The sequence below is a fragment of the Erinaceus europaeus genome, chromosome 19 (assembly GCF_950295315.1).
Source record: "Erinaceus europaeus chromosome 19, mEriEur2.1, whole genome shotgun sequence".
In the NCBI taxonomy this organism is placed as follows: domain Eukaryota; kingdom Metazoa; phylum Chordata; class Mammalia; order Eulipotyphla; family Erinaceidae; genus Erinaceus; species Erinaceus europaeus.
The window spans coordinates 44,064,732-44,086,704 of record NC_080180.1 but is presented as its reverse complement, the minus strand read 5'-3'; the positions used below and the strand labels follow the sequence as shown (position 1 = coordinate 44,086,704).

Sequence of the window (21,973 nt, the reverse complement as noted above, 5' to 3'; positions counted from 1 at the left end):
CCGGGATCCTTATGCTGGTCCTTGAGCTTTGCGCCACTTGCACTTAACCCACTGTGCTACCGCCCGACTCCCCAACAGTAGTTCTTAGTAAAGATATTTTGATTAACTTTTCAGTTTTATTTTATATTTTAGCATTATTTTGGATGCAGGTAGAGGAAAGGGGAAGAGAGAGAGAGAGAAACACACACACACACAGAGAGAGACGCTTGTAGCACTGCTTTGCCACTTCTAAAGCTTCTTACCTACTGCATGGTAACATATGCTCAACCAGGTACACCACCACCCACTTTGATATTTGTATTTTGTCACTGGGGATTTTGTCACATCTTGTACTTTTTCAGATAGAAAAATGAGAGGAAAGACAACATGGCCCCAAATCTAGTTCCAGCATGATGGGGGCCTCACCAGCCTGGTGTCACATGCACAGCAGAGCAGCTGCACTATCTTGGTAAACTATTTTGCGGGCCCAACTTTTCAGATTTGGTTAACTTAAAAGTAATATAGTACCTTAAAGAAAATGATTTTCTTAGAGGCACTGGTGATCATTTTACCTTATTTATTGGTTTTAGGGAGTAGAACCTTTTTTTTCCCCCTCCCTGTGTCATTTTACAAAAGAACACTCAAGTTTAAAAGGGCAGAATGATCTGTACACTGTGCTAGGCATTTGAAAACGTGTAGCTATATGCCTGTGCTTTTATTCCTTGTTCTGTAAACTTTACCCCTTCTTTAAAAATGCAAGATTTATAAAAATCATTTGTAGGTACCATTTTAGTATTTATAGCTATATGTTCAAGATACTGTTTTTTACTTTGTCTTCAATATATATATATATATTTTTTTTTAAGCTGGATTCTTGGTCAGTGATCCTGAACGGTTCTGTGGAAGTGACTTATCCAGATGGAAAAGCAGAAATACTATGTATGGGAAACAGTTTTGGTGTTTCTCCTACCATGGATAAAGAATACATGAAAGGAATAATGAGAACAAAAGTGGATGATTGCCAGGTATAAAATCTCACTCTCTAGAAATACATATTTTATTCTTAATAAAGAGTATTCGTTAAACTGAGGAAAGAACTTAGTGGTGGAGCATAGGAATTGCAGCAGGGTAGAGATCCCAGCCATGAGTGGAGTTCTTCGGTGCCTCTCTTCCTCACATAAAAATAAGACATATGTACAGGTGTGATAGGACTTTTCTATTCATAAGTTTGTCTTATTAAAAATAATAATAATACCTGGTCTGTTCATCAAAGTATCACACTAGAATGCATATCATGAAGGAGAGTTGTAGGTAGATTAATGAGCAGCATGTTATTTAAATACAAAGCAAATAATTGACTTTAAAATTATGACAACCTGCAGATAGAAAATTTGCTTTTCTGCTAGTTCTAAGAAAGGAAGAGGAGGCAGACATTCGAGAAAGGCTGATCTATCCCATATTTACCCAGTGAGGATTTAGTGAGAAATCTAGAGTAGAACTCAAAGAGAGCCCTAACTTCAAAAGAAAACTCTGATCAAGGTATATAATCCTAATTATGGAGTCTCCAGATGTACAAAAAAGATCAAAGGTGAGGCATCTACTAGAGGTCTCTTTTCTTCTTCATTCCAAACCACTATAAGAAAAACCTTCATCAGAGGTTTCAGAAATCATGTATTGCCATCAATCCATCTGAACAGGAATAAAGAATTTAACCACTTTATGTAATGGCTTATTTAGGAGTGTATTACAGGGCATTTCTGTTTAAATGACCTATCAAAAGGTTCAAATGTGAGATCAGTCTCCTGGTTTATGGGAAGTAAAGGGAATAGTGCAATATTCCTATTCATCCATAAAATGATTTCCATATGTTCCTTTCACTCTACTGAGTACACTGTCGACTAAAGTCAGTAGTTACTGAATGAAACAAACACAACTGGTGTTTTTCACCAAGCGGCAGCCATTTTGCCCTGGATTGTCCCTCATTGCTGACATTCCGTAAATATTGGGTAATGAGATATACAACTTAACTCATGCTAAAGCTCAAGAAAACAGTAGTGACTGGATGAAAATGTAACATTGTTCTATTTATTTGCTCATGGTTGTGGGTCTTTTGTTGTTGTTGTTTGTTTTCAAAATAGTTTCATTTCTTTTTGAGGTAACTTGGATTTACAGGACTGTTGATGTCTTAGAAGTATAGTTTCTCACCTTTTCAAAATGTTTTACCACACTTCATCACCACCACTACTTCCTCCCACTCTCCAAAGCATTGATATCCCTCCACCAAAGTCCACTGGATCCCCTGACCACCATGTTCTTTCCCCCCCCCCCTTTTTTTTAGCTTCCAGGGTTATTGCGGAGGCTCGGTACCTGAACTACGAATCCACTGCTCTTGGAGGCTATTTTTCCCCTTTGTTGCCCATCATTGTTGTTATTATTGTTATTGTTGTTGTTGGGTAGGACAGAGAGAAATGGAAAGAGATGGGGAAGACAAAAAGGGGGAGAGAAAGACAGACACCTGCAGACCTGCTTCACTATTTGTGAAGCAACTCCCTGCAGGTGGGGTGCTAGGGGCTCGAACCGGGATCCTTATGCCAGTCCTTGCACTTCGTGCCATGTGTGCTTCACCCACTGCACTACTGCGTGGCAACGTGTTTTTTTCTTTGGGTCTTTTCCACATGTGCCCCTCTTCTAGTTTGTTGTCATTTAAAAGGAAAATGGGGAAACTAGGGAAAGACATCCTGTGGTATCAGGCCTTTGCTATCTGCATATGTGCCTCCCTCCTTCCCTTGTCTCTTTTCCTTCTCCTCTACTCCCATTCTTCTCTCTTTTTCCTTGTCCACTGCCTGTGCCTTAGGCCTGGCAGTGACACCCCAAGCATTTTCATAGCCCCATGCAACACCCTTCAGTGGGGAATAAACACATGGATACCTTTGTACACAATTAGGTATGGTTTTTTTTTTTTTTTTTTAAAGACCACAAGGCACCAGTTTAAATAGCTATGGTTCAATTTTAGGCCTGGAATTTTCTATAATTGGAGTCATACAGGAGTAATTGCTGATTAGTCTGTCCATTAAGAGCAAGGTTACTCTTAATACCGGTTATGAGGAATAGTAACTGGAGCTTAACAGATATGTGACTTGTTTTCCAAACCACTTGATTGTCAACATAGGGGTGCAAAATACTGATTTGTTCTTCTGACTTCTAAAACCAAAACAGGTTTTTTTTTTTAATATAAAATATATGCAAATTAAGAAAAAAGAAATTTCTGCAGCCAAGGAAGTGGTGCCATGTAGGATGCAGGGCTCCTTTCTGCCACCAGAAATAAATCTTTAGAAAAAAATTTTTTTTACTATTATTATTTTGACCAAGGAAGAAATGCATTACAAAGAGAAAATTCCTACTAAGGTTCATCACTGCACTCGTCTAGAAAGTACAAGAAAGACATGTAAAAATGTGTAAGCTAAATAATTGAAACACTGAATTATTAGTACTGCTAAGTCTCTTGCAAGCACTCTATCATTAACATGCGACTTGTGATTCTTTTTCTCTTTTTTTTTTCCCTAGTTTGTCTGCATAGCCCAGCAAGATTACTGCCGTATACTCAACCAAGTAGAAAAGAACATGCAAAAAGTTGAGGAGGAAGGAGAAATTGTTATGGTGAAAGAACATCGAGAACTTGATCGCACTGGAACCAGAAAGGGACATATCGTCATCAAGGCAAGATAAATGAGAGACACACTTCCATTTTAAAGCTATTGCAGTGTTGTGTAGATAAGATGCAATGTATGCAGGGTGATGATTGGTCTTCTATTTGTTTCAGGGCACTTCTGAAAGATTAACAATGCATTTGGTGGAAGAACATTCTGTGGTGGATCCAACATTCATAGAAGACTTCCTTTTGACTTATAGAACTTTTCTCTCTAGCCCAATGGAAGTGGGCAAAAAGTTGCTGGAGTGGTTTAATGACCCGAGCCTCAGGGATAAGGTTAGAAAAGCTATTTCAGTTTTGCTTTTAAATATGAAATATTAAGATATAAACTTAATAGATACTTTATATTTATCATTCCAGTTATGTTCAGATTAATTTATTTAAATAGAAAGGGTTCTTTTTATAGCTCTTGTTCTATTTAAGTTGAGCCTTAGAATGAATTGACCAACTAATGTTAAAACACAACTTCCACATATCTGAATTCTTAGGCTTATTAGCTGGTCAGTGTGTGACAGACAACAGAATTTTTTAATTGTCACCAGAACAGCATTTTCTCATAAATATTACTGCCTGGTAGATCCCAACAGTCTTAATTCTGGACAGACCTTCCTTAGCAGCTCTTATGAGCTCTGTCGATGTCAGATTGAATGATAAACTGCAGTGTTAAGGTGGTTTGAAAGTTAATCATTGTCTGCATTCATTTCTCTTTTCCATGTGACAGTCTGATTTACACTGAGTCAGACTTGGGAGAGACAGGGTAGAAAAACAGAACAGGAGACTACTAAAAAGTTGCAAGGTCTATCGTTGGCCCTGCCACTGGGTAACTCCACAGCCTTAGAGAAAGCACTTCTATACTAACACTTTGCATTTCATGTAATTTGAGAGTAACAAGACTAGGTCTTAGTTGAGCTTACCAGCCGCTATGTGTCTTCTGATCTTTGGCACACTCATTTACTTAAAATGAATAACTAGCATTCTTTTGGAGTTTGTGAAGATGAACATTAAAAGTCAAATCCTTTAAGCCTTGACTCATAGCAAGCTTTTAAAAAAATGTATTGGGGATTAATAACCATTAATTCACCATTAATACAGTTCACAGTAAAATACAATAGTTTGTACATGCATAACATTTCCCAGTTTTCCACATAACGATTCAACCCCCACTAGGTCCTCCTCTGCCAGCATGTTCCAGGACCGGAACCCTCTCCCCACCCCTGATTCTTTTATTTTGGTGCAATGCACCAATTCCAGTCCAAGTTCAGAACAAGTTCTTAATGCATCTTAAAGGTTGATTTTGTTGTTGTTGTTGTTGTTGGCAATATTTAGTTTGTGATTTGTGATACTGCTTTTCTGACCTGTAGCATGGCTGGTAGAGTTTTAAATTGGGTTCTCAGCTACAAAAAAAGGTTAATGCTTCAAAGTGTTCTTCAGGAAAATGTCTTGTTTTTCAAAATTTAAGATGTTACGCTTGTATGAAATAAAACAGGTTTTTTGTTTGTTTGTTTATTTGTTTTATAGTTGCAATTTTCACTTGGCAAAACCTTATTGAGAACTTACTCTATGCTAGGCAATATTGAAAGTATTGAGAATGCCCTGAAAGCATAGTAATATTGTTCTTGTGGAACTTATATTCTAATGAGATTGTATAGTTCTTGCTGGACACAAAATAAATATTTCATAACAGTGTACAATATTGATCTGTGTAAGGCATGGGGCTCTGTGAAAATACACTGTTTCCTTGAAGAAATTGAAGGAAAAAAAACAACCCTATGGAATATCCTTTGTTTTTAGAGACATTTATTTTGAGTAGAGACAGAAATTGAACAGGAGAATTAGGGCCCTGCAAGTGGGAGCTGGGGTCTTGAACCTGGATCTTTGTGCATCGTAACGTATGTACTTAACCACTTACACCACTGCCTGGTCCCTATTAAATTGTAATGTTAGCCAATGACTTGTAACTTCCAACTAATTCATTTTTATTACAATTTGTTCCCTCGCAAATCTTTCTAGGTTTGGTGCTATTTATTCCTCTGCTTGCTTGTTTTCTGCATTTATTATTTTCATTCATCTATTTTGGTTCCATTACAGCTTTGCTTTTTATTGTGACCTGTTACAAATAAATACATTTTGAAATCAGTCTTGATACATAATTTCAGAAGGTCATTTCTTATGAATTATTCTTACTGAAGGTTTTTGTTAGATGTACCAGCTCATTGTTATTAGGTAAATTAGAAGTCAGGCACATTTTATGAAATAACTTTGATAAAATTTTAGTAATAAAAAGAAAATCTTTTGAAAAAAAATCATTATTTTTCAGGTTACACGGGTAGTATTACTGTGGGTGAATAATCACTTCAATGACTTCGAAGGAGATCCTGCAATGACTCGATTTCTAGAAGAATTTGAAAATAATCTGGAGAGAGAGGTAGTACTTGTGATTTTTTTTTTTCTTAATCAGCTTTAAGTTCATTTTACTCAGCCTACTTTTTCGAATTAATATCACTCTTTCTAAACTCTTACAGAAAATGGGGGGACACTTGAGGCTACTAAATATTGCATGTGCAGCTAAAGCAAAAAGAAGATTGATGACGTTAACAAAACCATCCCGAGAAGCTCCTTTGCCTTTTATCTTACTTGGAGGTTCAGAGAAGGGATTTGGCATCTTTGTTGACAGTGTAGATTCAGGTAGCAAAGCGACCGAAGCAGGCTTGAAACGAGGAGATCAGGTAAAATATTTCGAAACCTTTTACATGTGTGTTCATCCTTTTTGTCCCTTCAGTGGATGAGGATAGTGAAATTAATTTTATAATTTTGTTTGTAGATATTAGAAGTAAATGGTCAAAATTTTGAAAATATTCAGCTGTCCAAAGCCATGGAAATTCTTAGAAATAACACACACTTATCTATCACTGTGAAAACCAACTTATTTGGTAGGTATTTTTCTGTATTTGCATTTCAGCCTTAATCATTAAGTTATCACTTTATAAGCAATATTTCAAAATAAGTCAAATTATTTACAATAAAGTGCACAGATACATAAATCATTATGTAAATGTCTGTATAATTGAAATAAATCCATTGATGTGACCATGAGAACTTTTTTTTTTTTTTGCTTTGTTTTTTATTTTATCGGGGGATAATTTATTTATTTATTTATTTATTTTAACCAGGGCACTGGTCAACTCTGGTTTATGGTGATTAAACCTAGGACTTTGGAGCCTCAGGCATGAGAGTCTCTTTGCATAGCCATTATGCTATTTCCCTCCCCTCCCCCACCATTAAAACTTTGCAAAGTTGCAGTTTTGGTTTTTTATACTTACAGATTTAAAGAGCACACCGCTCTGCTTACTTATTCTGTGAGTAGAAGTGAGTGGGCTACCTACAAATTTGATGACTGTTGTCATTCATTGGTGTATTATTTTCTATAGGATTATAGTTTTCACAGGTTAAGTCTTTGCTTCTGATCTGTTTACACCATCTACAATTAGTTTGAAATTGTCCAGATGTATTTTATGTGATCATCTTGTCAAATTTCTTTCCCATTTCAGTATTTAAAGAACTTCTAACAAGATTGTCTGAAGAGAAAAGAAATGGTGCCCCTCACCTTCCTAAAATTGGAGACATCAAAAAGGCCAGTCGCTATTCCATTCCAGATCTTGCTGTAGATGTAGAACAGGTGATAGGACTTGAAAAAGTAAATAAAAAAAGTAAAGCCAACACTGTTGGAGGAAGGAACAAGCTGAAAAAGATACTGGACAAGACTCGGATCAGTATCTTGCCACAGAAACCATATAAGTGAGTGTCTGCATAAATTTTCATTGCATTGAAATGATAAGCAGTGGTAATGATATGATTAAGACTTGTGCATGAATCTGAGACGTATAAGTTTTTATGACTGAGCTGTTTTAGAAGTCTATATTAATCCCAGTTTTGCCGCTTACTCATTCCAGTTTTTACTTGAAACAGTATAGCACTTCCTCATTGGAGTCACTTTCTTCTCATTTGGACTTCAAAAAGATGAGATCTGTGTTTATTACTGTTTCCACCATGAGCTGGAGTTGATTTTGCTACTTTCTGTTTCCCTACGTTTCATTTCTCCTGTCAGTATATGCACAACCAAATTATCCTGTTTTCCTACTTTTTGAAGTTTTTCAGTTTGTTGTTGTTGTTGCCGAGATAATACCAGTATTTTCAAATTATTATTATCTTGGGGGGGGAGCTGTTTGTTTTTGCCAGGAGTTCAGACTCATAGACAAAGTTATAGGCATCATTGGCTTGTTATGTCTTCATTTTAGTTTCTTCTGAGTCTATGGATGTTTTAGAAAAATTTAAGTATCGATAGCCAAAGAAATCTTTACTGTTAAATAATGCAAGTGTGCCACATTCATTCATTGGTTACTTCTCGCATTGTAACGGCATAGGAGCCAGGCAGTGGTGCACTCTGTTGAACGCACACGTTACCTTGCATACTGGTTCAAGCCTCGGCTCCCCACCCGCAGCAGGAACACTTCACAAGCGGTGAAGTTGGTCTGCAAGTATATAATTTTCTTTCCCTTTACCCACTCAATTTCTCTACTCTCAAATAAAATAGAAAGGAAAGGAAAAAATAACCATCAGGAGTAGTTAGTAAGGGCATCAGGATTCATAGAGCCCCAGTGATAACCCTGGTGGCAGTAAAATAATAAGAAAAAAATTATAATGGTATAGCAGGTAACTTCAAAACATGTTAATTGGGGGGGGCCAAGTGGTGGCACATCTGGTTAAGCACACACATTACAGAGCGCAAAGACCCAGGTTCAAGCCGCTGGTCCTCCCTGCAGGGGAAAGTTGCACAAGTGGTGGAACAGGGCTGCAGGTGTCTCTCTGTCTTTCTCCCTCTCTATTTCCCTTTCCTTCTCAATTTCTCTATTTCTATCCAATAATAAAAATAAAGATATTAAAATGCTAATTAATTTTATAATTTAATGGATTTATAGAACAATAATTACATCAGACATTTTTTACTTTCCTGTCATAAAATTTTATTCAAAAAAATCGATAAAAATATAAACTTTATCCACAGATTAGAGAGAGAAGATCTAGAATAATATTGACAGTTGGAGTATCAGACTTGTCCCTATCCTAGTTGGTGGTTTCATGTCAACTAAAAGACTTTGTAGGAGAATCTAAAGGATAAGCATTAAGGGGGGACTGTATGGTGTTACACCTGGATGAGTGCACACATTACAGTGAGCAAGGACCCAGGTTCGAGCCCCCAGTCCCCACCTGCAGGGGGAAAGCTTCACATGGTGAAGCAGGGCTGCAGGGGTCTCTCTGTCTCTCTCCCTATCTCCCCCTTCCCTCTTGATTTCTGGCTTTCTCTGTCCAGTAAACAAATTAAAATAATAAAAATTGTTTTAAAAAGAATAAGCATTAAATATGTTGGTTTTATTTGTAGATTGAGATTTGTGTACTGAATACACAATGGTACTGAATACACAATTTGTGTACTGAATACACAATGGACTAAGCCTGCTGACATTACAGAATAGAGTAACTGATTTTTAAGTGACTTTTAATGAAAAACTTAAGTTTAAATAGATTTTTTAAAAAACTTACTGTGATTACTAGCAGCAGAATAATAATTTTAAAAATCTCAGAGTCATATACTTGACCACTATTTAAATATGAACATAAAAATCAAACCAAAGACAACATGACCCTGGAAATTATTAATAGAAATGTGACATGTCAGAACTGAGATGTAATCCGTCCAGTACAGGATATTGTCAAGAAACATGATATGAGAATAATATGTGTAATTTTGTCCTGTGTATATTTAGAAAGATATTCAAAAGCTAGCGGGGTGGGGGGAAGACAGTGTTTATTTAACGCATCAAGGAAGAAAATATATGGGACCAGCAAGATAGCTCAGGAGAAGGTAACTGCTTTGCCATGGTTGCAACCCAGGTCGGAGCCCATGGTCCTTAGGGAAGATTTGGTGTTGGGGTGTCCCTCTCCCTGTCTGTATCTGTCTGTCTGTTTGTCTGTCTGAAAATGTTTGCCTGGTAGGGCAAAGGCATGATTAAGAAAAAATTGTCACCATGAAAATTATTTGTAATAGTTCATATATGTATAATAATTGAAGTGACAGAAATAATTATGTTTAAAAGAAAGTTCGGTACACTGTATGGTGTACTACCCTTGCTTTAATACTGGTTGCTAAGACCTTTCTCTCCTAGAAATAGGCATATGTTTGGGGTGTATGTTTGGCATACTCTTTTTTTTTTTTTTTTACAGTCACTAAACTCAGATAAATCTTGTAGATATGCTTTTTGTGTCTCATATACAATCAATATTATAAATGGAAGAGCTGAATGGTAGCAAATTGGCAAGGGTAAGCATGGTAGAGTGATTTGGATAGAGGGAGAAGAATAAGGTAAGACCAGACAGTTACAGAAAGCAAGTCTAGTTTTTGGGTGAATAGAGAAAGATTGATGAACCCAGGGAAGAGAAGGTAAATCAACTGGCTATAAAATCAGTGAAACAGTTTCAGTAGCAATAAGAGAGCTGGAGAATTTGGCCTATTTCCGCCAGATGAAAAGGTGCATCCAGAGATAGACAACTAAGTCTTGAAAACAAAAGTAGTTTCAATTGAAAATCATTTCCATTTAACAATAACAGACACAGGTCACATTGTTCCCTATAAGATATTACTGAGAAGGTCGGAGACATAGACTAATAGATAGGCTGTGCACCTTAGCATAGTGCAGCTCACATTTAAGTCCTGCTACCACAAGGGAGGTGCCTGGCACCGAAGTGAAGTAAGCTTCATGCTATGATATTCCTATCTCACTCTTTTAGTGAAAAAGAGGCCCAGAGTGTTGAAACTGCTCATGTGTACAGTTCAGGGTCCTCCAATAATAATAATGATGACAATAGTAATTGTGAAGAAACCTTTCATAAGGTAATAAAAAAAATTAGTTTGGGAGTCAGGTGGTAGTACAGCAGGCTAAGCACAGGTGGCACAAAACCCAAGGACCGGTTCCCCATCTGCAGGGGAGTTGCTTCACAGGCGGTGAAGCAGGTCTGCAGGTGTCTGTCTTTCTCTCCTCCTCTCTGTCTTCCCCTCCTCTCTCCATTTTCTCTCTGTCCTATCCAACAACAACAACATCAGGAACAACAACAATAATAACTGCAACAAAAGGGAATAAATTTTTTTTTAATTTTAATTAGTTTATTTGGTTAAAAAATTAAATTTCCACATGGTTAGGAATAGATCCTGTAGTAGAACACACATTGGGCCATGCTAGAGAACCCAGGTCTGAGCCCCTGACACCACATGGCAGGACAATGCACAACAGGCGCTATGGTGTCTTTCTTTCTGTCTTTAGAACTTGAAAAGTCATCCACTAGAAGATATGGAATCATGCAGGTAGATATGAAAAAAGAAACAAACAAAAACAATACTGTGAATGTTTCCTAGAACATTATTGATTGCAGTCTTTATGTGCAGACCCATATGTAAACTAAAGTTTTGTGAATGTGCCTATGAAATATGTGATTTTTCTTTCTCATTTTTTTCAAAGCCTTATCATAACCAGTCAGAAATAACATCATTTACGTATGATCTCATGTGTTGTCATGCTTATTGTTTTATTTTGATGGCCTGGAAACAGCTGGCCCTTAAATTTAGGAATGCTGATGTTCTTTATAATTGTGTTTTAAGCGTTTTCCACAGTAAGTGGCTTTCTAGAAGTAAAAATGAGTTTGTAGCTGTTGGTAGTAAGCAGTATTTATCTGGGGACTTTATAAATGTATAATAGAAATTTTGAGTGGAGAATTAAAAGTGAGTCATTGGATTTCCATTGCTTCCTCTCTGGTGTTAGAAATGTCACCATGCACCACTGCCTTTTTCTGCTCTCTGTAATTAAGAAGTGCTGTCTGTGTTAGTGTTTCCTTACATTTGACTCCATAGTGATCTCATTTACTTCACTGAAACATTGGAGAGTGAAATTGGGATGGGTTTTTTTTTTCTTTCCACTCTATTCATTTTATTTAATTTCCTCAGTTCTTAAAGATCAGATTGTAAAACAATTTATCATTCTGAAATAGAAGTTATCTATTGAATGAGAGTAAATGCATTATTTTAAATGTGCTCTTCCTCTAGTTCCATCAGTAACAAAAATTCATCTCGAGTGTTTCTCCTGAGAAACTAATAACATTTATCATTTGGTCTATCATTAATTAAGACATTGTTTTTAGGAAAGCATTCACTTAAACAACAAAAGAGGTCCAGTTGGTTATAATACGTAAGCCATAGCTTTTACAGTTTTCAACCAAACTTATCAAAAGGCTCTTGAAAATAAATCTCTCTGCTTATTTAAACCCCCCCCCCCATTCACCAAAAAATGTTTGTCATCAGTGTTTACATTCACTGCAAGGAGGTAAGGTTTCTTTGTGATCTGTCTCTATTACATATTGGTTGGTAGTAACTTTTTTAACTTGCTGGTCATTTATTATCTTGTTTTCCTTTGTTCAGTGATATTGGAATTGGCCAGTCTCAAGATGACAGCATAGTGGGATTAAGGCAGACAAAACACATCCCCACTGCTTTGCCAGTCAGCGGAACTTTATCATCTAGCAATCCTGATTTATTGCAGTCACATCATAGAATTTTAGACTTCAGTACTACGCCTGGTAAGCCTCATGAGAGTTTTAGTATTTTTTTTTTCCTTCTGACATATCATAATATGTATGTATCACTCCTAGTTTGACAAAGGATGTGCCAGATGCTAAATTTATGATGAACCTTAAATTTTAAACAGTGGAAGCCAGGTCCCTTTGTATTCTCCAGACTATTTTAATATAGGTCTAGGCATGAGCTGATTCAGTTTTCTGAATGTAACTTCTCTTTCACAAAATGAAGACAACACATGCTACGTAGGTATTGCTAGGCCGTTTAAATAGAGTGGCAGAGATTAACAAAGATTGCACTGGTAAGAGATGCCAAAGAGATTTCCGCATTCTTAGAGGTGGGTAGAGAGAAACGGAGGCAGAATTCCTCAGTTTTAGGGTACAGATGGTGGAACTGTTGACCCAGCCAATGACCTGGAGAGGAGACAGAGAGTCCTTGAGTCCAGTATGTACCTGAGGCTGGGCTACAGAAAGAGGACAACAGAGAAAACCCTATAGAAAATACTCTTCCCTGTTATTCTGCACTTTTACTAACATTATGAAGTTCACTGACATTGGGAAAGATTATGAAGCCTCAAGATCTAAGCCCAAGAGAAGAGGGAAAACTGATTCTGGGAAACAAAAAAACAGAATGAAAGGCATATTTTAGTTTAATAGGCTTTTTTTTTCTTTCTTGCACTATAAGATACAATTCGGATTTAAATGTTTCTTTATTCCTTTTGCTACTAACTTGATAATCTGTGTGTTGTTGGATTCTGATATAAGTTAACTGATTAAATCTTTCAAGAAGATCTGTAGTCAGAGGGAGATGAGAGTTTAGCATTCTCTTTCATGAGGAAGCATATTGAATTGTATTACCTTCCACTAAAATTCTTTCTCCTTAACCTTCTCTTCCTCAGACTTGCCAGATCAAGTGTTAAGGGTCTTTAAGGCTGATCAGCAAAGCCGATACATCATGATCAGTAAAGACACCACAGCAAAGGAAGTGGTGATTCAGGCCATCCGGGAATTTGCTGTGACTGCCACCCCAGATCAATATTCACTATGTGAGGTCTCTGTCACACCTGAGGGAGTAATCAAACAACGAAGACTTCCAGATCAACTTTCCAAACTTGCTGATAGAATACAACTGAGTGGAAGGTATTTATTGATTATCTATCTTAATGGCTTTCTTAACCACCCCCCACCCCCGTCAGTGTATAAGAGAGAGACCCTTTCATAGGATTTTAAAAATCTAAAGGGCCAGCTATAGTTGACCTGAGAAAGTTTCTGGTTTGCTGTGGGTATGATCCATATTCACATGGTCCCTACTGCAGCAGGAGAGACTTTGATATCACTCCTTCTCTCCCTCTATCTCTCTTTTTTGAAAATTCTGTACAGGGTAGTGAAGCCAATCAAGCATCCCAGGATCTAGTCCCAGCATCACAAGGGATGCAGATTTATAAAGCTTTTCCCATTCACCAAGATTTTTTTTTCCTTTTTTTTTTTAATATTTATTTTATTTATTTATTCCCTTTTGTTGCCCTTGTTGTTTTATTGTTGTAGTTATTATTGTTGTTGTCGTTGTTGGATAGGACAGAGAGAAATGGAGACAGGAGGGGAAGACAGAGAGGAGGAGAGAAAGATAGACACCTGCAGACCTGCTTCACCGCCTGTGAAGCGACTCCCCTGCAGGTGGGGAGCCGGGGTTCGAACTGGGATCCTTATGCTGGTCCTTGTGCTTTGCGCCACCTGCGCTTAACCTGCTGCGCTACAGCCCAACTCCCCTCACCAAGAATTTTTATAACAAAGTAAATGGATTGTGGACCCTCACAAAAACTTTTTTTTTTTTTAATTTTTATTTAGAAAAAGGAAACACTGACACAAACTATAGGATAAGAGGGGTACAACTCCACACAATTCCCACCACCAGAACTCCCTATCCCATCCCCTCCCCTGATACATTTCCTGTTCTTTACCCCTCTGGGAGTATGGACCCAGGGTCATTATGGGGTGCAGAGGTGGAAGGTCTGGATTCTGTGATTGCTTCCCCGCTGAACAGGGAGTTCGATCCATGATTCTAGTCTGTCTCTCTCTTTCCCTAGTGGGCCAGGGCTCTGGGGAAGTGGAGCTCCAGGACACATGGTGGGGTCATCTACCCAGAGAAGTCCAGCTGGCATCATGTTAGCATCTGGAACCTGATAGCTGAAAAAAGAGTTTACATATAAAGCCAAACACATTGTTGAGTAATCATGAACCTAAAGGCCGAAATGTTGCAGGTGAAGATTTGGGGGTCTCTGTTTTGTAGATAGCTAGGAGGCCTATTTTAGTTCTATTCCAAAGGGCCCGTGACTATTACTGGGTTTTTTTTTTTTTTTTTGGAAGTTGTTCAGGGGACCAGGTGGTAGTGCACATGGTTAAGCACACATGCAGCATACAAGGACCCGGGTTCACGCCCCTGTTCCCCACCTGCAGTGCTGCAGATATCTCTTCCTCCCTCTCTATCTCTCCCCTTCCTTCTCAATTTCTCCCTGTCTCTATCCAAAAAATAAATAAAATAATTTGAAAAATACATTAATAATAATGAAGAGCTTGTTTAAACCAAGGCCACTGTGATTTGAATGTTGGCACTGTCTGCCAGTGTACAGACTAACTTCTAGTGTTGCCCTGTAAAACACTGGGCTAGCAGAGAAACCCTGATCTCCCCTCTAACATACTTTAGTGTTACTTGCTCAACAAATATCTATAAAGATGTAATAGGCTAATACTGCCCACTACTATAAGTCACACCATGAAAAGGCCCTTAACTTGGGAACTAAACATCAGTTGTTTCAGAGCTTGATGCCCTGCTTCAGGAGTGCTTGTCTCACATACTACTTGCATGAAAACATTATACCCGGTATTGTCAGTGTCTTGAGTATTTCCACTTGATATGTAGCTTATATCCTTATATTACAGGTTTGTAAAAAGTCTTAAGAGGTTTGGATTTTGGCTTCCATATAATGACTAAATTCTTTGCTGATTCAGTTAAGTAGTTCCATAAGTAAACATTTTTGTTTTCATTTTCTCACCATATGGACTGTTTCTCATGTGTACTCAAGCATGTATGCCACTGCCTATCTGTAACTATAACTTTCATGCAATTTACTGTATGTGCTCTGTTCCTCTTGCAAAATACAATAAAGGCAATAAGAAACAACAACTTTAAAAATGGAAAAAAAAACTGTTTGCCAGGTAGAGGAAGAAAAAGCTGCTCTTCAGTGTTCTTCTGGTGTTTTCCTTTTTTTTTTTTTTTTAAATTCAGTTAATTGTCACCATCCTTAGATTCCTCTCACATTTTGACATAAAAAACTTTCTGGGAGATAGCATAATAGTTAGTTATATATATATTACTTCCATGCCTCAGGCATCAAAGGTCAAAAGTCCCAGGTTGAAATCTCAGCAGGATGTTAAGTTAAACAAACAAACAAACAAATAGAGCAAGCCAAAGCTGAGATGTACAGAACCTTGCACCAACACTTAAAACAAATGTTTTCCCTTTCGTTGTCATCACTAAGACATGTGAATATATGTTGATAGAACTGTAAGCATGATGGAGTACTACAACCCTCCCACTGAGGTGCATATTCATTACTCAGATTCATTATTCAAAAAAAGAAAGGATGGGTACAAGTTATGGGCTTTGTGAGTAATGAAAATTGAGACTGTTAAGTCTGAGAATGTCAAGAACCCAGGATGTGAGTTTTCCATTCTGTCTGCCTTGGTGAACTATATAAAACAGCCTGTTTAACAGCCTCTGACTGTGCTCTTTCTGTTTCTTCCTTTACTGAATTTGAATAAGAAAATGCATCTGTTTATAGAATAATAATTTTTGGGTGGGGGTAGATAGCATAATGGTTGTGCAAAGAGATTCTCATGCCCGAGGCTCCAAAGTCCCAGGTTCAATCCCCTGCACCACCATAAGCCAGAGCTGTGCAGTGCTCCGGTATTTCTTTCTGTGTCTTTCTCTTCATCTCTCTCAAAAATAAAATAAATAAAATACTTTAAAAAAATGGTAATTTTTACAAGTCATAAGGTAAACATCTGGAATTCTATTGTCACTAAGTTGTATACAAAGAGAAATTGGCACTGACTTCCCTTCTGCAACTGGGATTAACTGGTCACTAATCTTTGGGAACCTCTGTTTTCTCATTTGACAAATAAGACTTTCCCCTGCTTACTTGTAAAAGTTTCATAATGATCAGATCTTTTAATGGCAAAAGTCTGACACTGTTCAACGTATAAAGCAAAATAGAATAGAATAATGTATAGATTGCTTTGGTAGCAGGATGAATAGATAAGCGTAATCAATCCAACTTGGACCCATACATAGTCATATTCTCTCTGGGGAAATAGAGTGATAAACTTGTGTTTGATCTCCTACTTCCATCCTTTGAATCTGTTGTTTCCTTATTTAAACTGAAATTTAAAGTTTTACCATTTTTAGTGGAGAACAATGTAGGAATTGGGGATGGACAGGAGTCAAAGTAACTAAAATTGGTACAAATGAAATTCTATGACTTTGTTGGTAGCTCTGTGATCTGTTGACTGAAGTAATGAGCTGCTTTCTCAGTCTAAGAGAATTCTCCTGGTAGGAGTAGGGGTGCGGGATGGGGGAGATAGCATGATGGTTATGCAAAGAGACGCTTATGCCTGAGTCTCTCTCCAAGGTCCCAGGTTCAATCCCCTGCACCACCATGAGCCAGAGTTGAACAATGTTCTGGTAATAATAAATAAACGACAAAACAGGGAGTCGGGCGGTAGCACAGCAGGTTAAGCGCATGTGGCGTGAAGCACAAGGACCAGCTTAAGGGTCCCGGTTCGAGCCCCTGGCTCCCAGCCTGCAGGGGAGTCGCTTCACAAGCAGTGAAGCAGGTCTGCAGGTGTCTGTCTTTCTCTCGCCCTGTCTTTCCCTCCTCTCTCCATTTCTCTTTGTCCTATCTAACAATGACAATAAAAAACAACAAGGGCAACAAAAGGGAATATATATATACAAAGAAAGAAAGAATTCTCCTATCTTTCAGTTCAGTGTCCTCCCAAATGTTCTCCAAAAGTCAACAGTAGTCTTCAAGGAATGTCAAGACACTGCTTAGTCTCTGTGTTTCTCACAGGTATTACTTGAAAAACAACATGGAAACAGAAACCCTTTGCTCTGATGAAGATGCCCAGGAATTGCTAAGAGAAAGTCAGATTTCCCTCCTGCAGCTCAGTACTGTTGAAGTTGCCACGCAGCTCTCTATGCGGAATTTTGAACTCTTCCGCAACATCGAACCTACTGAATATATAGATGATTTATTTAAACTCAAATCCAAAACCAGCTGTGCCAACCTGAAGAAATTTGAAGAAGTCATTAACCAGGAAACATTTTGGGTCGCATCTGAAATTTTGCGAGAGACAAACCAGCTGAAGAGGATGAAGATCATTAAGCATTTCATCAAGATAGCACTGCACTGTAGGGAATGCAAGAATTTTAACTCAATGTTTGCAATCATCAGGTAAGAAGGTTTATTTTTTTCTTAAGGTTCAATTCATATTAAAAATAGGTGTCAGGTCAAGAACAGCACATAATTGATGTGAATGCAGTAGTTTTAATAATGAGTGGTTGGTTTTTTTTTTAAGAGTTTTTATTTATTTATGAGAAAGATAGGAGGAGAGAGAAAGAACCAGACATCACTCTGGCACATGTGCTGTCAGGGGATCAAACTCAGGACCTCATGCTTGAGAGTCCAAAGCTTTACCACTGCGCCACCTCCCGGACCACTGGTTGAGTGTTTTTAATAAATCCTAAAGCTAACCATTAATTTAAAATATTTTACAGGCTGGGAGATAGTTTGTCTCGTAGACTATACACTATCCCATAGTGAGAACCCCAGTTTGAACCCTTAGTACTTTATGGGGACACCAAGCAGGGCTCTGAGGGAAGTTCCATGAATGGATAACAAAGGTGGAGTGATGCAGGGATATCTCTCTTTTCTGTGTGTGCAATTAAGAGGATGGTGTAGAGGAGATAGCCCAGTCGGAGCAGTAGAATTGTATAGGTGTGAGGTCCTTGTCGAAAAATGCACAATATAAAATGTTATATGCTTCTTTTTAAAAAAAATTTATTTCTTTATTGGTGAATTAATGTTTTACATTCAACAGTAAATACAATAGTTTGAACATGCATAACATTCGCCAGTTTCCCATTTAACAATACAACCCCCACTATGTCATCTATCATCCTTCATGGACAATTATATGCTTCTTATATGAAGTTTTCTGAACAGAACTTTTTTTATTAGAAAATAGAAATGCGGGGAGTCGGGCGGTAGTGCAGCGGGTTAAGCGCAGGTGGCGCTAAGCACAAGGACCAGCGGAAAGATCCCGGTTCAAGCCCCCGGCTCCCCACCTGCAGGGGAGTCGCTTCACAGGCGGTGAAGCAGGTCTGCAGGTGTCTGTCTTTCTCTCCCCCTCTCTGTCTTCCCCTCCTCTCTCCATTTCTTTCTGTCCTATCCAACAACAATGACATCAATAATAGCTACAACAACAAAACAACAAGGGCAACAAAAGGAATAAATAAAAATAAATAAATAAATATAAAAAAAGAAAATAGCAGTGCAGGGCCCAAGTGTTAAGCAGATTAAACTGTTTAATGTTGATGGAATCCCATGAACTCTGTTAAGTGCTTAGATTGAGAGGCTGGAAGACAATATCAACTGAACCAGTTAGAAAACTTTATGTTATCCAGGAGTTTAGTTATACTATATTGGCTTTTGCTTTCTTACTATAGTGTATTTGTTTTATCAAGTTCCTGCCTTGTGCTGAGCACTGCTGTATGTATGGAAGCCAAACCCCTACCCTCATGATACTTATATTCTCATGGCTCATAGTAAAAAGGTCAGAGAATAATAAAGAGAAGGGGATTAATAATTCCTCAGCTCTGCTTGATCCTGCTGCCATCTCCTGTTCTCATTAACCAGAAGTATCTTTTTCATGTAGCACCAGGAAATGAGTCCAGGGGCTCGCTTATGTGCCGGTGTCACTGCTGAGTGGCTTCTTTGGCCAATTTTTTTATTCTCTAATTATTTGAGATGGATAAACACCACTTCATCAACCATGCAGACTCTTCACACACAGACACACACATTTATACTGTCTTAGCTCACACCTAGGAGCTCATATACAACAGAGTCTGTGAATTAATGGCAGAACCAGCTATACCAGACCTACCCAGAATTATTAATTTCTAATGAGTTCTCATGTTATATCTGTAAAGTACATATTCAGGGGCTGGGCATTAGCACACTGGGTTAAGCGCACATAGTGTGAAGTGCAGGGACCCGTGAAAGGATCCTGGTTCGAGCCCTTCGGCTCCCCACCTGCAGTTGGGATTGCATCGCAAGCTGTGAAGCAGGTCTGCAGGTATCTATCTTTTCCTCCCCTTTTCTATCTTCCCCATCTCTCTCAATTTCTCTTTGTCCTATCCAACAACAGCAGAAGCAGCAACAACAACAGTGGAAAAAAGATGGCCTCCAGTGGATTCATAGTGCAGGCACCGAGCCCCAGCTATAACCCTGGAGGCAAAAAAAAGCAAAAAAAAAAAAAAATTCAGAAGTGTTATATGTTACAAATAATGCATACTTCATTTTAATTTTATAGCACTGTTCTTTTTTTCTTAGTGGACTGAACCTGGCACCAGTGGCAAGGTTACGAACTACGTGGGAAAAACTTCCCAATAAATATGAAAAGTTGTTTCAAGATCTCCAGGACCTGTTTGACCCTTCTAGAAACATGGCAAAATACCGCAATGTCCTCAATAGTCAAAACCTACAACCCCCCATAATCCCTCTATTTCCAGTTATCAAGAAGGATCTCACGTTCCTTCATGAAGGTAAATATAGAGGGTTTCTAATTGTGGAATTTCTACTTGTATAAGCATAAAACGCTATGATTGATTGCCTTTTTTCTTCTTTGCCAATTGCAGGAAATGACTCAAAAGTTGATGGGCTGGTCAATTTTGAGAAGCTAAGGATGATTGCAAAAGAAATTCGTCATGTTGGCCGAATGGCTTCAGTTAACATGGACCCTGCCCTCATGTTCAGGACTCGGTGAGTATGACATCTTCCTTAGCATATGTGGGATTAAACAAGGTTGAGTTCAGAATTTCCTTTCTAATAATTGGGGAAAGTTTGAATATATATCCTTTTTTATGGAAAAACTTTATGCCAAAAGAGTTCCATTAAGCTCTAACTTGGATTAAATGTCTTACTCTGGATTTATATCCTTTTGGTTATCAGTAAGTACAGTTTTGTCTGTCACACACTGCTCATTTAACACGAGTGACAATTCATTATTTTTTGGAACCAGTTTTTCGAGCTGAAACACATAATCAATAGTATAGACTAAATCATGTAAATAACTCAGACTGTATTGTTTGAGTAACTACACAATGGATTTAGCCATCATTTATAGTCAAAAGGGATTAAACCAGTGAAGAAGCCAGTCTTTTAGGAAAAAAATTTTTTTTACATGTACCTTTTGAGCCAGCAAAATATTTCTGGTAAACTTGTGTGCGAGAGATGATTTAGGGATTGAATGTTTGTAGACGTCTAGTACTACTTATCCAGAAGTCTAGTCCTTTCTTTCTGAGCTTGTGATCTTTCTGTCTCTCTTTCTATACCCATGCTTCAATCTTCATGGCTCTGACTTACAGGAAGAAGAAATGGAGGAGTTTGGGGTAAGTGGTGGAGACCTTGCATACTCACACACAGTTCTTATCCCGCTCATTGCATTGTTTTCTTACCTGCTGTGTTTTCTGATGCTTTGCTTTTAATTTTTTTTTCCCTTAACCCTCTTGCTTTAGAACAATTTTGGTTGGCAAACTGATTTCAAATTTAATTTGGAGCTTTTGCTTTTGAAGTCAGGATCCATGAGAGCTGTTCTGGGGTCTCTAGGCCAGGAGTACTTTTAAACTTCATAACAATTTTTATTTTTACTATAATTTGTTTGCCTTGAGAAGAGAACAGCCTAAAGTGTGTCGAGGGCAGGTAGTATCTTAAGAGTAAAAATTGTGCAGCTGACCTATTATTGCACAGGCATTTGTGATAAAAGGTGCCCCAAGAGTTAAAACTAGACATTTTTATAGCTCAACTAACTGCTATTTTCATTCTTTAAGCCAGTTCTTTAAAAATAATAATAATAATTCTTAACAATTCATGTGCTGGTTTCTCTACAGACATGTTTACATTTGCATGAGCATTTTATTAACAGATTGACCATATTAAACAGCTTACTACATTTAACCTAAGAAAACAACTGTGAATGTATGGTCAAATATCTTCAGAAGCAAATTGATTATAATCCCTGGTTATAACTACTTTTGCATGAACTTTTATATATATAATTATTATTGTATGGCTTCTATAAGGTAGCTGGTCTAGAATCTTAAATGCTCTATGAATGTGAAAAGTAGAATTTCCTCACTGCAACAGGACAGGGGTCAAGCCCATCTATGTATATGTGTACAGATAATTGTCTTAGATTATATTACTCCGTGCTCCTTTGTAACACCGTATATGAACCTCAGCACACATATATAAAAGTAATCCCAGG

General features: G+C 37.8%; 1 protein-coding gene across 14 annotated transcripts in view; it reads left to right on the top strand.

Moving 5' to 3' along the window:
- Positions 1-21,973, top strand: part of RAPGEF2 (Rap guanine nucleotide exchange factor 2) — a 269,320-nt gene that overhangs the window by 229,656 nt on the left and 17,691 nt on the right. For 13 of the 14 annotated variants that reach the window (XM_060178881.1, XM_060178878.1, XM_016191411.2 and 10 more), the window contains 13 exons: positions 846-1,004; positions 3,544-3,696; positions 3,800-3,964; positions 6,006-6,113; positions 6,211-6,414; positions 6,510-6,618; positions 7,237-7,483; positions 12,210-12,367; positions 13,264-13,504; positions 17,494-17,877; positions 20,041-20,252; positions 20,346-20,469; positions 21,075-21,098. In XM_060178881.1, the coding sequence (XP_060034864.1) occupies positions 846-1,004; positions 3,544-3,696; positions 3,800-3,964; positions 6,006-6,113; positions 6,211-6,414; positions 6,510-6,618; positions 7,237-7,483; positions 12,210-12,367; positions 13,264-13,504; positions 17,494-17,877; positions 20,041-20,252; positions 20,346-20,469; positions 21,075-21,098 (2,288 nt within the window). The remainder of the gene's footprint in view (positions 1-845; positions 1,005-3,543; positions 3,697-3,799; positions 3,965-6,005; positions 6,114-6,210; positions 6,415-6,509; positions 6,619-7,236; positions 7,484-12,209; positions 12,368-13,263; positions 13,505-17,493; positions 17,878-20,040; positions 20,253-20,345; positions 20,470-21,074; positions 21,099-21,973) is intronic. The other variant, XM_060178879.1, reaches the window with a different exon arrangement.